Source organism: Cololabis saira, chromosome 15 (genome assembly GCF_033807715.1).
Source record: "Cololabis saira isolate AMF1-May2022 chromosome 15, fColSai1.1, whole genome shotgun sequence".
NCBI lineage: Eukaryota > Metazoa > Chordata > Actinopteri > Beloniformes > Belonidae > Cololabis > Cololabis saira.
Genome location: NC_084601.1, coordinates 18,811,290 through 18,827,085, shown reverse-complemented (window position 1 = coordinate 18,827,085; position 15,796 = coordinate 18,811,290). Strand labels below are relative to the sequence as shown.

General features: G+C 39.6%; 1 protein-coding gene across 9 annotated transcripts in view; it reads right to left on the bottom strand.

The window, feature by feature from the left end:
* Positions 1 to 12,512, bottom strand: part of fhod3a (formin homology 2 domain containing 3a) — a 71,157-nt gene extending 58,645 nt beyond the window's left edge. For all 9 annotated transcript variants that reach the window (XM_061741020.1, XM_061741021.1, XM_061741022.1 and 6 more), the window contains exons 1-3: positions 12,026 to 12,512; positions 5,295 to 5,404; positions 669 to 736 (exon numbers count right to left, since the gene is read on the bottom strand). In XM_061741020.1, coding sequence (XP_061597004.1) covers positions 669 to 736; positions 5,295 to 5,404; positions 12,026 to 12,190 — 343 coding nt within the window. In that variant the 5' untranslated portion in view covers positions 12,191 to 12,512. The remainder of the gene's footprint in view (positions 1 to 668; positions 737 to 5,294; positions 5,405 to 12,025) is intronic.
* Between the last annotated feature and the right edge of the window lie 3,284 nt (positions 12,513 to 15,796).

The following is a 15,796-nucleotide window of genomic DNA, read 5'->3' as shown; positions in this document are numbered from 1 at the left end:
AGCACCTGTCCAGCGTCTCGGATGATGTCATCGACCGTGCACACATTGCACATTTAGAGTGATGGTGGACTCTCTCATTTAAAATTAGAGTATTAGAAAGAAAATCTAAATGATTTATGTTTAAAAAAGGAAAATCCTTTAATAAGCAGAGGCTGATTTGAGCATATAAGGCCAACAAGTCTGTTTCTGATGTTTTTAGCCTTCTAATTACATTTTGCATCATTCCTTCCTCCCTTGTACGTAATACCCTCAGTTTCTTCTTCTTATTCCTATCAAGCCATTGTTTTAACTTTGATCAGCTATCTTTGTTTTTCACACCCTCTATCATTCATTGAGCCTCAATCCTCCCGGCTTCGCTTCACAACTATAAACTTAGAACGGTCAAGGACATCTCACGCTAGAGATTTCCCCAAAAGCTGAGCTCCGCTGGGATTTACAATACAGACTTACACGCCAGAAGTGAGTCCACGGCCAGTTACTGAGAAGATTGTATAACTGCATTACAGTTGGAGCGCTTTGATGAGTCAATATGTTTCTGACTGAGTGACTTTTTATTACTAAAATGTAAAAAGACATATATACAGCTCAGGCTGCTTGATGTGTTCGTGTATCTGCAGGGAGAAGTACGTGCTTTACATGTACACGCAAACATGTCGTGCAGTACTCACCAATGCAGGCGTGTACGCGGACGGTCAGCTGAGTCCTTAAAATAACACTGTGTTTCTTCCCCCTGGACCTGAGAGAGTGGCAAAAACAGAAAGGAACATAATTACTACTCGTTTAAGTGACCGTATTGCGCCTTGTTAGTTTGCATTAACGCCAAAGCTAATTTGTGTCATTTCTGGAAATAAGACTTCCTCTGCACCAGTGATAAGATGCATCCTGCATGTAGTTTTCTAATTGTGACAAAAGCATTTGATGGAAATGATGCAGCCAAGTAGTGAGTTGTGTTATATTTTGCACCCCTATGCTGATAGACATCTGAGCTTCAGGAACAGACAGCAGAACTGCAGCAGACATAACACACATTTAAACATTTGAAAGCACCTCCACATACCGTTGTTCCAGCGAGCACAAATTCACACACACCACATTTCAAGCGGGAGCACGCTGAGCACCCACCGGCATCCAGGTCAAATGTGATGACATATTAAGAGCAGCTCAAATACGCCTGTTATCCTCCCATCAACAATGATTACAATCACAAACATGCTGATAGCATCAAAAACAAGTAGGGAAAGCTCTGCTCCGTCAGCCCATAATGCTGCGATACACACGTTATGCAATAACAAGCATAGAGAGCAGCTGCTTTCTTGTTCCTATGTTATGTTGTTGCCGGCTTTGCTGGGAAACGGAGCAAAATGTTAACACAATCTGTAGAGATGCTGATAGGACGAAGACATGCTTCTTCTGATAACCTGTCGTGTGAGAATGACAGTCAAAGCAATGACTCAGAAGGAGTTTTAAAAGAGGAATAGAGGAGGAAAAAAACCTGTAATGTCATATATGTATGTGGCGTTTCAAACTTTAGAAATATACCTAAAGCTCAATACATTTTTGATTTTCTGATTGGTTTCCGTTTGAGTTTTAAACCTTTAGATTAGAACAATGCCAGCTGGAAGATAAAAATTTGAAAAATAATGATACAGATTCTTTCGAGGATGCTGGTGAGTAGGAATGGGCGATATTTTACCGTTCACGATAAACCGTCAAAAAAATTCCCCACGGTAAGAATTTGTCATCTCGCGGTAAAAATGATAAATTCCCATTGATGATGTTTTTGTGTAAAGCTGATTTATGGTTTATGGTAATCCACGCACAACGTGAAGGAAGGAAGGAAGGAAGGAAGGAAGGAAGGAAGGAAGGAAGGAAGGAAGGAAGGAAGGAAGGAAGGAAGGAAGGAAGGAAGGAAGGAAGGAAGGAAGGAAGGAAGAAAGAAAGAAAGAAAGAAAGAAAGAAAGAAAGAAAGAAAGAAATGAGCAAGAAAGAAAGAAAGAAATGAGCCAGAAAGAAAGAAAGAAAGAAAGAAAGAAAGAAAAGAAAGAAAGAAAGAAAGAAAGAAAGAAAGAAAGAAAGAAAGAAAGAAATGAGCAAGAAAGAAAGAAAGAAATGAGCCAGAAAGAAAGAAAGAAAGAAAGAAAGAAAGAAAGAAAGAAAGAAAGAAAGAAAGAAAGAAAGAAAGAAAGAAAGAAAGAAAGAAAGAAAGAAAGAAAGAAATGAGCAAGAAAGAAAGAAAGAAAAAAGAAAGAAAGAAAGAAAGAAAGAACGGAGCAAGAAAGAAAGAAAGAAAGAAAGAAATGAGGAAGAAAGAAAGAAAGAAAAAAGAAAGAAAGAAAGAAAGAAAGAACGGAGCAAGAAAGAAAGAAAGAAAGAAAGAAATGAGCAAGAAAGAAAGAAAGAAAAAAGAAAGAAAGAAAGAAAGAAAGAACGGAGCAAGAAAGAAAGAAAGAAAGAAAGAAATGAGGAAGAAAGAAAGAAAGAAAGAAAGAAAAAAAGAAAGAAAGAAAGAAAGAAAGAAAGAAAGAAAGAAAGAAAGAAAGAAAGAAAGAAAGAAAGAAAGAAAGAAAGAAAGAAAGAAAGAAAGAAAGAAAGAAAGAAAGAAAGAAAGAAAGAAAGAAAGAAAGAAAGAAAGAAAGAAAGAAAGAAAGAAAGAAAGATAAATGACGTTTTAATGAGTCATTACAGTTTTGCAATACAGGTGTTACTCATTAAATTGGTTTTTATTAATTCAATTTAATTGGTGTAGTTTAGTAGCATTTAGTATTCTTTTAGAGCAGTGATTTGGCTCCAAAGACTGAATGTGGTGATAGATTTATAGTTAAAAAGGTGGAGTTGAATTGGTATTTTTTTTTATCGTAATTTTTCATCGTTATCGGGATAAATGCCAGAAATTATCGTGATACATTTTTTTAGTCCATACCGCCCAGCCCTACTGGTGAGATGTTAAAGCAACCGTCAAATATCACCCCAAACATAAAAGAAGTGGTGTGAGGAGGGCACAATTAAAGGGATTTATCCATTTTTGGCAGAGTGTAAACGGTGTTCACGAGGATGGCCTCAGATAAAAGCCAACAGGATCACTCAGGTCCTCACTGCCCCTTCAGTTTGACTCCATTACAGGACACAGTTTGATAGAGTGACAGGCGTGTCCAATCAAACCAGTTCCTCAAGATCTCAACCCTCCAGAAACACTTGCAAACCATCATTCACCTGTCCATCACATGGCTCACCAAGGGCACAAGATAAACAAACACAAACAAGAGGACACATGGAAACAAACGGCCACACAAATAGACTCAAACAGCAAATTGCCTCTGCGGTTCTGCCAACACACCCCCAGTCCCAGACAGATCAGTTTACCAGTAAACGTTGCAGCACTTGATAGAACATTGTCTAAAGAAAGGGCATTCAGACAATAACATTCATATCTGGGGTTGTAATGTCACCCTATCTACACCAATTAGCTTTTAAGCTAAAATTACAACATCTGATCAGTTGCCAGAGGCTCACTGATAATCTGCTGGATTTACACGGGTTTCTACGCAACGTAATCACAGAGGTGTGTGTGCAACAAAGGGTCATTTGCAGTGCTCGTCTCGCTTCATTTGGCAGAACCAGCTTCTTAAACAGAGATGACAAGGCAGTTAGCTGTAGAAAAGATGGATGGTAATTGCTGAATCTCTCAAGTGCATTACAGTCCTTTGTCAAGAGCAGATTTTGAGTCCAGGCCAAGAAAAGGGAGACTGGATCGTGTGGACAAAATACCTCCATGTTTTCATGGTTTGTAGATCCACATTTAGCAGCAATTACATGAAGTAGCAGCTTTCTGTATGACTCAACATCATTACGGTGGAATTTGAGTTTTTTTGTTTGCCAACGTCACTTCAGTTCATTGACAATTTGGGAAAAGCTCTCTTAAGGTTCCACTACAGACCTCAACTGAGTTGAAGTCTTAACTTTCACTGGACCATTTCAAAGTCTCGATTCTTTTACTTTACAGCCATGCTCATATAAGTAATCATGTTTAATATAATTTTTAATGTAACACTTTTTGTCACTGCAGGATTGCTTCCTTGAGGCCATTGCTTATGATTTTCCCTCTTGGCATTGTGTTAAGGCACACCTGAATGGCAAACTGCCAAAACGTCTCATTTATGGAGGTCTGCACATGATCAGATCATCAAGGGCTAATGATCAGCAGCATCTGGCCGCAATTTACCCTCTTAAGCAATAATGGGGTACTTCACATTGCTTATATGTTGTTTTTTTGTTTGTTTTTGTTTTTGGTTTAGTTTCATTTTTGGTAGATGAATAAGGGCACAGCGGAAAAAATAGTATGTTCTTGTCCGTCTGTGGTTGCATTTACCTAATTCTAGGCAAATACATTCTAGACAAAGACAATAGCACACACATGCAAAAAGAAAAAGAAAAACCCACAGAATTTAAAGCAATTTAAAGAAGTTTTGTACATAACTGTATGTAGCATAAATCAGCTATTTTGGACATGTTTTCAGAACAAAAATGTTAACGTTGGATAAACAGACAAAGCTAGGTTCAAAATGTTTAAAATCTGTTGTACACTGTTGCCCACTAAATAAGCTGTCTAAACAGTTGTATCGATGAATGATAAAGTTATAGATAGATAAATGTTATGGATACTTGTCTTTCCTTTCTTTCCACTGCAAACAAGGAATTTTCATTGTGGAAGACAAAAATCTCAAAATTCACCAGTCTTTGAAAGATTCCCAGAATATTTCACGTAGAATTTACACAACTGCCGTCAGGTCGGTTGTGTAAACTTTCTCCAACATGCAGATTTCTGGGGAAGAGCCCAAACCCAAGAGGAAAATGTCCCTTTTGGCCCAAAAGAAACACACATTTGCTGGAAGACTTGAAAGCCAGAGAAAGTTTCACATCGCTTCTGTTTCAGTGCTATAGTTGTTTTTTTCTTTAACACTGCAGGTGGCAGATTTGAGAGCTTTGTCATAAAATATGATCAGTAGTCCAATAATAAATAAATAAATGCGAGTAGCCTTCTTGCTGTGGAAAGCAGGGCACATCTGACCTGCTTTCCATAGCGCTTCATTCTTTCCATGTACTTGTGCTTCCAAGAAATCCACATCCAGCTCGTGATTCTCCCCATTTTATAAGAATGAAGAAGTCAGAAAGGGTGCATTTGAAGGAGCGAGGGTGCTAGGAGCCTTATCAGTTTCTCTCTTATATACTTAAATTTGACGAGGGAGTGTATGAGTCTGTTATAAGTGGTATAAATGTAGGTGGCGCGTGCGTCTCACCCTGTGTCATCCGGTTGAAACCCCTCCAGTTCATCCCTCTGCTCAGCCAGAGAGGACTCCAGATCCAGATAGGTCCCATTGTGGGAGAGCTGGAGTGCACAGTCATCAAGCTACGAAATGGGAAAAAGAAAACATGATGAGCGTTTGTTTAACATGCATTTCAAATGTAATTTAACCCTAAACTGGTCATGTGTAATTGATGTGTTTAGGGACTAATGTACATACATGAAACTCCCAGGAAAAGCTTCACTTTTTAAATGCCCACTGACTATGTTCACACATGTTTCACACCCTTTTTTAAAAGCAATTCTGAGTGTGTAACATAAAGCCAGTTTATGGGCCAGGCGTTTGAGCACTAGTGTTTACAGTGGTCTGTGAAAAAGCAAGAACCAGACGCAGTGTGGCTCTGCTTTTGGCATTACAGAGCTGTTAAGTGAATTAACTAGTAATAAAGCTGCAGGACATGAAACTAAAACCAGCGTGGAATATAGAATGAAGGACATATTTTAGTGCATTTAAATACCAGCTCTGAGAAAGGTGACAGTTCAATTTTGCCTGAAATGACGGCAATATGACACCTCGGCACATTAAAGCGTCCGTGTTTGTTGGGATCACTTTCACAGCCATTCCCATATACTGTACATCATTTTCATCTGTACATTTAGCATTTGGTATATCATGCTGTTAAAGTTCTCTGTTTCTCATCTTGCACCCGTGCCATCTGTGACTGCATGCTGTAGCGTGGCTCGTATCAGAAACAACCCACTATGCTGCGTAACGAGAAACCTTGCTGCGTCTGAGACCAGGTGCACAGCAATATATCTGCACGCCACTGGCACGCTGATGTTTATGGGTACAGTCACAAGTTACAAGCAGGTGTGAGCAGCCATCGCAGGGACCAGTCACAAAAAGCAACTTACATCATTAAGTTGCAACAATCAGCTATGAATTTTGCTGCGTCTGTTTCAGAGCTCTCTGCGTAGGAAAAGATGATTAATATCAGAGGAGTCATACACTGGCATTTAGCAGCTCAGTGGAATCGCTGGGAACGTCACTGCGCGGCCTTTGATGTGCAGCCAATTGCGCCCCCCCCTCCCGGTCATTCATTCAAGTGACTTGATGTCACTTTCTGACCAGGATAGACCACAGATCACAAGGCTCGCCACTGCTCTCTGTCTCTCCCTCTCTTTTAGTCGGAAACACAGAGACGGACTGTCGGATGGACTCACAGCATAAATATAACCTCGCTATATTTACTCTGCTCTGAGGCAGAATGCACCCAGGAGCTGAAGGGTGGGTGTGTCCACGGGAGCTGAGAGTCTGATGGGGGTGCGACCAAGGCACAAAGCAAAGTGAACACAGGAGAATAAGAGGCCTTGTTCAGACTGGCAGCTAGGGCTGTGCGATTAATCGATTTTAAATCTAAATCGGATTTATTAATCAAGACGATGTTAAAAAAAGGAAAATCGGAAAATCGATTTTCCTTTTTTGCAGCTGGCTGCATTACAGACAGAGCTAGTCTAGTCATCTTTGTTTGGTCAAGAAAATTGTAAATGTTGTCACTTTACTAAACTCAAGGAGGATTTACAGTATCTTTCAATTGCACTTCATTCCCAAAAGGGAAATTTGTTTGCTATTTTTCTTTAAAAAATAAAGATAAAATATTTGAAACAATTTATTCCATTGTCTTTTGTAGTTTTACCAAAAAATCGAAATCGAAATCGAAGATCGGGTTTTCAGAGAAAAAAATCGGGATTTTATTTTTGTCCAAAATCGCCCAGCCCTACTGGCAACTGAAAATTATTTTGGGGTATATCTGTATACAGCAAAGCAGGAAATAATAATATTTCCAAAATCCATCCAAACAACATTTGAAGGTGGTTTAAAATGTAATCCTTATCAGATTTCTATGTCTCAGGCGTCTCAGTCATGGTCTTTAACTCCACAATTCGGGCAATTTTGGAAGGAATGTACCAAATTGAAAAACTGTGTCACCTGTGTCGCTACTCGGGATGGCTTGTCTTTGTAAAACAGAAGAGGAAATGTTTCAGCTTCAGCTTCGCTTGTGTATTCAGCACACTGACAGAGAGATTACGATGAAAACAGCAGACTTACTATTTGATTTAACTCACCCAATCGTTGTCATATCCTCTGAGATAAAACAAATACTGCTATTGATGGAAACAGCAGATAAAGTCTAGGATAGCAGCAGTCATAGAACAGTGAAGATAATTATATTCTATTGAAGGGGATAATCAACTTGCTACAGTACCTAACAATCCCTCAGAAATCCTATTTTAATGTACTATCTTTTGTTTTAGTTTACTTTTATTCTGTTTTATTTCCCAGACGCTTCTACCTTTTCTATATCACAGATTGTTATAGTGGAGAAAACCCAGGTGCAGGCTCACAGGCAAGACTTTAAAAGAAATGCTCGCACAAAAATAGCATTCATCAAACGGACCAAGAACAGTGCTGTGGCACGGTGTCCAAAAACAAAAATCTAACATGCGAGGATGAAGAAGCCAGGTCCAGGACAAGACTTGGCAAGAAGGAAATAAAACACATGATAAACAAAGATTAGGACCTGGCACCGAGCAAAGGAAACCTGGAAGGATACTGTAGCAAGTGATCTTAATGCACTTCAGGTGTGTCTGAAACCTGGACTGAAATAAAGGTGGAAAGCAAAATCCACCCGACTATGTGAACGTGGAATGATTTTAAAACAGAATATAAAACCAAAACATGAACATGGAAATACAAAGAGCAAAAACTAGAACAAAGAGATCAAGATTAACACAAAGCCCAATCGATGAGGACTGAGGGTTTATATAAGCGCTTCTCTGATAAACCTCATTACCATATTGAGCTAAAAAAAACATTATTATTGCTTTAAACTGTTCTTATTGAGAGAAATAACCATCTATCCATCCATTATCTACACCTGCTTCACCATATTTGGAGTCTCAGGCTGGGAATTGTCAAAGCTGCACTACAGACTACCCGTCTATCACAGGGCATCAAAACAACCAGTTTCACCAAAGTCATTAACTTTACTCGTGGGTGGGATACACATTTGTGTTCAGTATTACAAAGCGACCCATTCAGAAGCTCAATCAGAACCACATCAAGTGTGAGAGCCTCTCTTTGATGCCGGAGAAACAAGTCGAAGAACCCGCGGCGGCGTCTGCCTGGATCACTTTGCTCAGCGTGGTTAAACAGAACAAAACCCAAGCAGGTTCTGATTTAAGGGGAGTCCTCCTATTAACCCGCCCAGTCTCAATGCCTTTGTTTTTCTCACTTCCTATGTAGATGAGATTTGGCAAAAGCTCTGGCTGAGGCACAAAGGGGTGGAGACAAACGGGTGCAGGGGGTTAATCATGCCCTGTCCCACTGCCCCCGTTTCTACGGAGCAATATGACAAAAGCACTCCTTGTGCCCAGTCTGCCAGCAATATGCAGTGCCTCTTACAACACTCCACCTGAACTGTGTTGTCTTTTACAATCATACCATGAAGAACCCCCCCCATTTCTGCTCTGTTGCATCTATATGCATTACTGAATGATATAAACACTGCTTGGACAACAAGTAGTGAAGCCCAGACCACTTTGTAACCCAATACATTGGCAGCTTAGCCACCAAAGGGTGTCTCCTTCCTCAAACACTTGGTTAAGGTAGTAGAAGCGGTAACATAACAAAACGCATGATGCTGCATGTAAATAGAAGCGAAGCGGCTCCAAATGGGGAACCACAAGGTCTTCACAGCCCAAGGCTCCAGGAAGAGGCCAGGGAAACACTTAGTGCCTAGTGTACTTTACACTCATTTAATCAAATTCTCCCCGAAGAGCAAAGCAGGGAGGAAGAGGGGGTGTGGGGGCAGAGGGAGTAATTACTTCCATGTTACAACAACACCGAGGCTGCCGGGGATCACGGTGACGACAAGTCTCTGAGCACTTCTTTTTTATATATATATATATATCAAAATCAGAGCTTCAGAGGGTCGGGCTCTTTGATGAGAGCGGGGGAGGCAGGGTTCGGCGGGGCCATTAAATCCCCTCAATGTTGCTTTTATAGGAACCCTTTGGTAATGAAATAAAAGTGGAACTCTGAAGTTTGAGCTTGATTGTTTTTTGTTTGTACAGCAAAACTGTAAGCTGTTGACTGAAGCCTCTGAATTAAGCTGAATGTGTTATTTAATTTTTAGTACATCATTTATCTTAATTGAACTCACTGATTTCTACATTTTAGACTGGATGGACTTTGGAGAGCGTTTTATTGATTAGGCTTGGAAGAGGAAAGTGATGATCTCTGTGAGAAATGGAAAGGAAACATCTTTGTTTTGGAGTTTGGACAAAATGACACATCCTATGCACACTGATTTAGCCCTGGTAACCAATTGTGTGTGTGTGCGTGTGTGTCTGTGTGTGTGCACATGAACTAGTGCATGGTGCAGAGGTGGAAGAGGAGGTGGAGGAAGAGGTCAGGAAAACCAAGGCATCCAAAGTGAGGACAACAAAGTGTTGCAGGGATCCAGGCCACGGCCACAGGAATTCTGGGACAAGTGACCTATACTTTACGTGCAGCCCAGCTATACACACAACTCTACCATCACAGTATAATGATACAGCAGGCTTTTCAAAGAGAGAAGAGCACAGAGGGATTAAGCAAAAACGTGAGAAAGAGTGCTTTGACACACTAAGAAATAGTGAAGGGATTTGTCGAACACGGAGCTGTTTTTTCCCATTTTCCAACAATACCTCAATGCCAAAGCCTGAGAAACAACAAAGTTGAGATCTGGGCCGTCTGACGGCGAACTCTGCAGCCGTTCCATTTCATCCCTATAATCTAAGCGCAATATCCAGTTGCCATTGCGCATGGCCTTCATCCTAATGAGAACAAAATTGCAAACACGGATACAGGCAGCACCATCTGTCTGTCTATAGGTTGTAATCATAAGCTTTTCTGTGCTGTGGGACATTTTTCCTTTTTTTTCAGGCTTTTAAAGATTCAGCAGCAAAAGATCCACTGGTTTGGAAAACCACTCCAATGCTGGTTTGCTGACAGAGCTATGCGTCAGTAGTTGAAACTCCCTTTTTCCAGTCCGTGCCTCACTTTTCTTTTCAAATCAATCCCATCTTCACTTTCCACTTTAGCCGTGCAACATTTTATCTGCACATAACTCATATAAATAAGGGGATTTACTGAAGAGCAAATGCCTCTCTGTGGGCATGCTCATGTGAGTGGACCTTGAAGTGTAATTTTATCAATTTCTGGCTTGGTTTTAACACTGATATGTCCTGCAACATTGTATATCTTCCTGCCACGCATCTTTATTTTGACTGATTTTTAACAGATTTCGATCAGCTGTGAAATTAGCTCCAGAGAAGTGTCGCTGTCACTTTGCAGATGAATGAGGCAACTCTGGAAATATCTTGTTTCACTAACGTGTTTGCAACCACCTGTTGCAGTGAAATGCAGAGTACAAAAATACAGCAGTGAGATTCACCGTCCTGCAGTTGTGAAGTCAGACCCCATCAATTGGAGACGTCATACGTTACAACTGCTGAAAATAAATGAGGATATTTAGTCTTGCACAACTGAAACCAGTGTTTGATGCAGGTTTGATGCTGCAGAAGTCTTTGAATGCAAAACACAAGCCAACCCCCTTCTCATTCCTCATGCTGGAGAGCCAATCACTTGTTCGCCTGTGCTCTTAAAATAGCCTCTGGATGGTGTTATGGAAGTTATTTGCATGATGCTCTGAGTGAAAAATCAAAAAAAAAAAGAATCACATGTGGTTCTGTCCTAACTTCAGTACTCGAGTTGTAAAAAAAAAAATCAGGGGGGATGGTTGATTTTATCATATGGGGACAGATAATTTGTGCTGATTACAAATAATATAATATATTACAAATAATAGCAGTGACCAAAACACCTGCAGAAATACTGCAGGAATGACATAGCAGCAGTTAAATGCAGCATTCTGTAAGCTTTAAATATCCACTGGACTTACATCAAATACATCAAAACACAAAAATAAAAAACCGTTTTCTGAACTTATCAATATGACTCTGTCCTTCACAGGATAAGTAAAATGAATCACGGCAAAACTCCAAATCTTAAGAATATTTGTCTTATTTCTAGTTAAAATGTCTAATTTTAGTAAAAAAATCTCATTACACTTAAAACAAGACTCATCACTGGAAAAAACAACAATTTTCACCTGTTTCAAGTAGATTTTCACTTGAAATAAGTAGAATAATCTGCCAGTGGAACAAGATGTTATTGCTTGTAATGAGAAGATAAATCTTGTCCCACTGGCAGATTTTCCTACTTATTTCAATTGAAAATTTACTTGAAACAGGTGAAAATTGTCAAATAAGTTATTTTTCTGGTGACGACTCTAAATGTTGAAATAGCAGTAAAACCACATTCATTGATGAAATGACATAAGGGATGGAAAGGGGGGATGGCAGTTTTACAGGGGGGGATGATTTTGACCATTTTTATTTCAGGGGGGATGCCATTCATCCCCCCTCATCCCCCCTCAACTCGAGTACTGCCTAACTTCATATGTTCATTGCGTGTGCGCTTTGAAACAGGTGTCCCCCTCACGTCCATCGTGGATAAAGCTGTCACTGGCATGTATTGACATAAGACCAGAGCTGTTTACTACAGCGGTAAGGCTGCGTCGATTTAACGCAGGAGCATATTTCAGGCTGTAATCCTACCTTGTGTGGGGCTTTGAGCAGCCTGTGGACGCCCGCTAGCTGGTTGATGAGGGGGAGATCCTCCCTGAAGGTGTACACAGGCGGCCGCGTCGGCTCGGGGAAGTTGGTGCTGTTGAACGGATCGGTGTCATCTAAGAACTGAACCCTGCAGACAAACGTGGCCATGCTGCATCCATGCAAAGTGGCTCCTGGCAGGGAGCAGCCCGGAGCGGCCGGAGCAGTGATCGGCGCTCCTCTGATGGGAAATGGAAAACAAATCCAAGTGCGCCCTGAGCGCAGCGCGTCCTCTCAGGATGGCACAACGATCTCCTCTCGCCTCCTTGCTGTGGTTGTTTTTTTTTTTTTTTTTTTTTCTTCTGATGCCGCTGGGTTATTCTCGGAGAGGCAGGTGGCCAGTGATAAAGGGGCTTGGAGCCTGAGAGTGGAGGATCAGAGCAGCTTGGGACAGCCGGTCTGCTGTCTGTCTGAGTCCCACTAAATCCTTCCCCCCTCTGCGCTGCTGTGTCTATTTTCCCCCTCAGCCTCATCTCTCCCTCCTCCCCCCTACGTTAGATCACTGTCTCCAGCTTACCAGTGGCTTCCTGTATGAAAATATAAATGCAATCATCCTTTTTGTCGAACTTGGTTCGAGAAATACGAAACCATATAATACCAGAAGATAGCCTGCACTGCAAAAACTCAAAATCTTACCAGGAATATTTGTCTTATTTCTAGCTAAAATGTCTCATTTTTAGTCAATAAATCTCATTACACTTAAAACAAGAGTCATTACCAGAAAAACAACTTGTTATTTGACAATTTTCATCTGTTTCAAGTAAATTTTCACTTATTTAAATAAGTAGAAAAATCTGCCAATGGGACAACTTGTCCCGGACAAGTTTATCTTCTCATTACAAGAAAACAAATCTTGTTCCACTGGCAGATTTTTCTACTTATTTTAAGTGAAAATCTACTTGAAACAGGTGAAAACTTTTGTTTTTTCCAGCGATGAGTCTTGTTTTAAGTGTAATAAGATTTTTTTTTACAAAAAATTAGACATTTTAACTAGAAATAAGACAAATATTCTTGTTAAGATTTAGTTTGGAGATATCAAACCAGACAAACAACAGATCTAAATGCATCTTAATATTAACCTATGTATTTGCTTTAACTACAATTGCTGTGTACTGCAATTTCAGAAATTGCATTAGCCAGCACTCCATTGACAGTAATGGCACTTGTAGGCATAATGAGGTAAAACACTCTGAATCTGCTATTGTTGCCATTAGATGACTGTTCAGACCATTAAAAACTACATCGGTGAAATAATCACTTGTTGATGAGCGCTGTCTTGTTAAGTAGCAATCTTGACAAATGGCGACATCTGTTGGTCAGAAGATGCAATTGCAGGCATATTAAATTCAAGTTTTGAGTTTTTTTGAAGTTGATTCATACATAGCCATAAAAATAAATGTATACAATTGAGACCATTCAGACATCTATAATGGTCCTTTGGCATGTATGAATGGGTCCCCCAAAGTAAGCCATTAAAAGCTTTTGGGAGGGGGCCCAATGTTCATGAAAGAAAAATGAAATTTACAGTGCGATGTGGTACCGTTGGGAATATGAGAACAGTAGACATTACAATACAGGCAATAAAACATACAAATACATACAACCATTCATACAGTCATCCCAATATCTTCGTCATGTAGCAACGGTATTTTATAAATAGGTAGACAGTAAATTTACTTTTAGATTTCTTTTAAAAATGGAGAGAGAACACAGCGTCTTCAGGTCGTCATCAAGTCTGTTCCAGATCTGAGGCCCTGCAGACAACACTCATACCAGTGCAATGTAAACGCCGTTGTTTACCTGTTATGAGGTGTTTGTTCCTGGTTTGGTGCTGGTGCTGGCGGTGGCAGATAGGGAGCAGGCCCATCAGTCTGGGGTTTAGACCATTTACAACTTCAAACATTATGCAAGCATTATGGAAGAGATTGAATTCAGTAAGTCTTAGAAGACCATGGCGATAAAAAAGTGGGCGAGTGGGAGTGTCTATAGCAGTCAAAGACATGGCACGTATGACTTTCTTTTGTAGGCTCTCAAGTTTTAGAAGGTAACTGGGAAAAGTGTTCGACCATATGACATTACAGTAACTCAAATGAGGTTCAAAAAGAGTTTTGTACATAGTAATTAAAGCAAATAATGGAAGAGAATGTCTGAGATTGTAGAATAGACCAACATATTTTGATAACTTCTTTGTCAGATGATCAATTTGGCATTTAAAGTTGGCAAACTCATCAAGGAGCAATCTTGACAAATGGCGACATCTGTTGTTCAGAAGATGCAATTACCGGCATATTAAATTAAATTGACGGATTCTTTCCAGAAACTTTTAACAACATAACGCAGCTGTTCACTGGGACACACTTAAATCAAGGCTCAGATCTGCTCCATCTGTGTGGTTAAACAAGGTCTTAAAAAAATAAAACAAACTCTAAATTAATTGTTCTTTTGTGTGTTTTGTTGCAAATGTTTGAGTTTTCTCTCACAAATTTGCAAGTTTATAAAGTCATGTGTATTTTTTTACAAGTCACAAGCTTTAATTTTTCAAATCTAGAAAACAGAAATCTAAAGTGCAAGTTCTTAATTGTTAACAGTCCCTCTAAAAGAGACAGTCTGTGTCTGGTTTGGTTGCAAGTTCTCTAAGTTAAATCCTTTGACAATTTAAGCCTAGCAAGCTCTTGTTAAGAGGTGTTTGCCAGAGGTTTGAATCCGTTTATAAACCAGGGAGACCTTAGTAACCTCATTCATACCACAGGGGGGCAGAAAGATACAATTCCTTACTCCTCAGTCCACAGCATTTGCAGAGCACACGTGTCAGGTCTGCTCAAGTAAACTAAAGCCTAAAGTGCAGCGGTTTCCTCAGGTCAGCTTATTTACACCCACTATCTTATCAAGCATGCTTAGGTATCACGATTGTTTTCCAAAGATATGGATGATTATGCTGTGTCACACCTCAGGACTGCAGTATTACAGGAAACCATCTACAACCAAAGGACTTTTACATTAAACGTGCAAAACAAAATGTTTTTATTTGAAATTAACCATCTCCATATACTTCACAACTTCACTTCAAGAAACCTTCATACAATTTTCTCAAAGTGCTGAACCCTACTGCATCTTTATTCTTCTTGTAGTCTGTTTATTTCATTGAATTCTTCCGTTTCTCAATTTCCATTGCTTACATCAAGTTCAAACTTAAAAATCAAAAAATTAACAAATAACTAAAAGAAAAACATTTTTTTCTTTTTTAGCCATCTTAAAATAAGTTGCTCATACTTAGTTATATTTAGGGGGTTAAAGATTTAAATCTTTTTTATTTGTATTTTTCATGGTGACTCAACCTTGAAACCTTGGTTGTGCAAGACAAAACAGTTGACTAAGTGATAAAGTCCATTTGTAACATATGTTTTAGTTGGCATTTTTTTCAACCTTTGCACTTGTTACTTATGAAAACATTCTGAAATTCTTTTCTGGTAAGTCAGATAAGGGTTGTCCTTTTTTCCTGTGTATTCAGATTGTTTGAACATTAGTTTCAAGAGAGAAAATGACAGATACAGTAGGATCAAATGCAGAGTCACCAAAAGCCCTGCAACACACAGTTTTCGGAAGAATCACTTTTAAGTTTCATGAAATTGAAGCAAATATCCTGTGCGACTTTTAAAATCCAGACTGATGAACTGGTGGTGGCCAACCAGCCGGAGCAACTATTGTGGTGGTTAATAA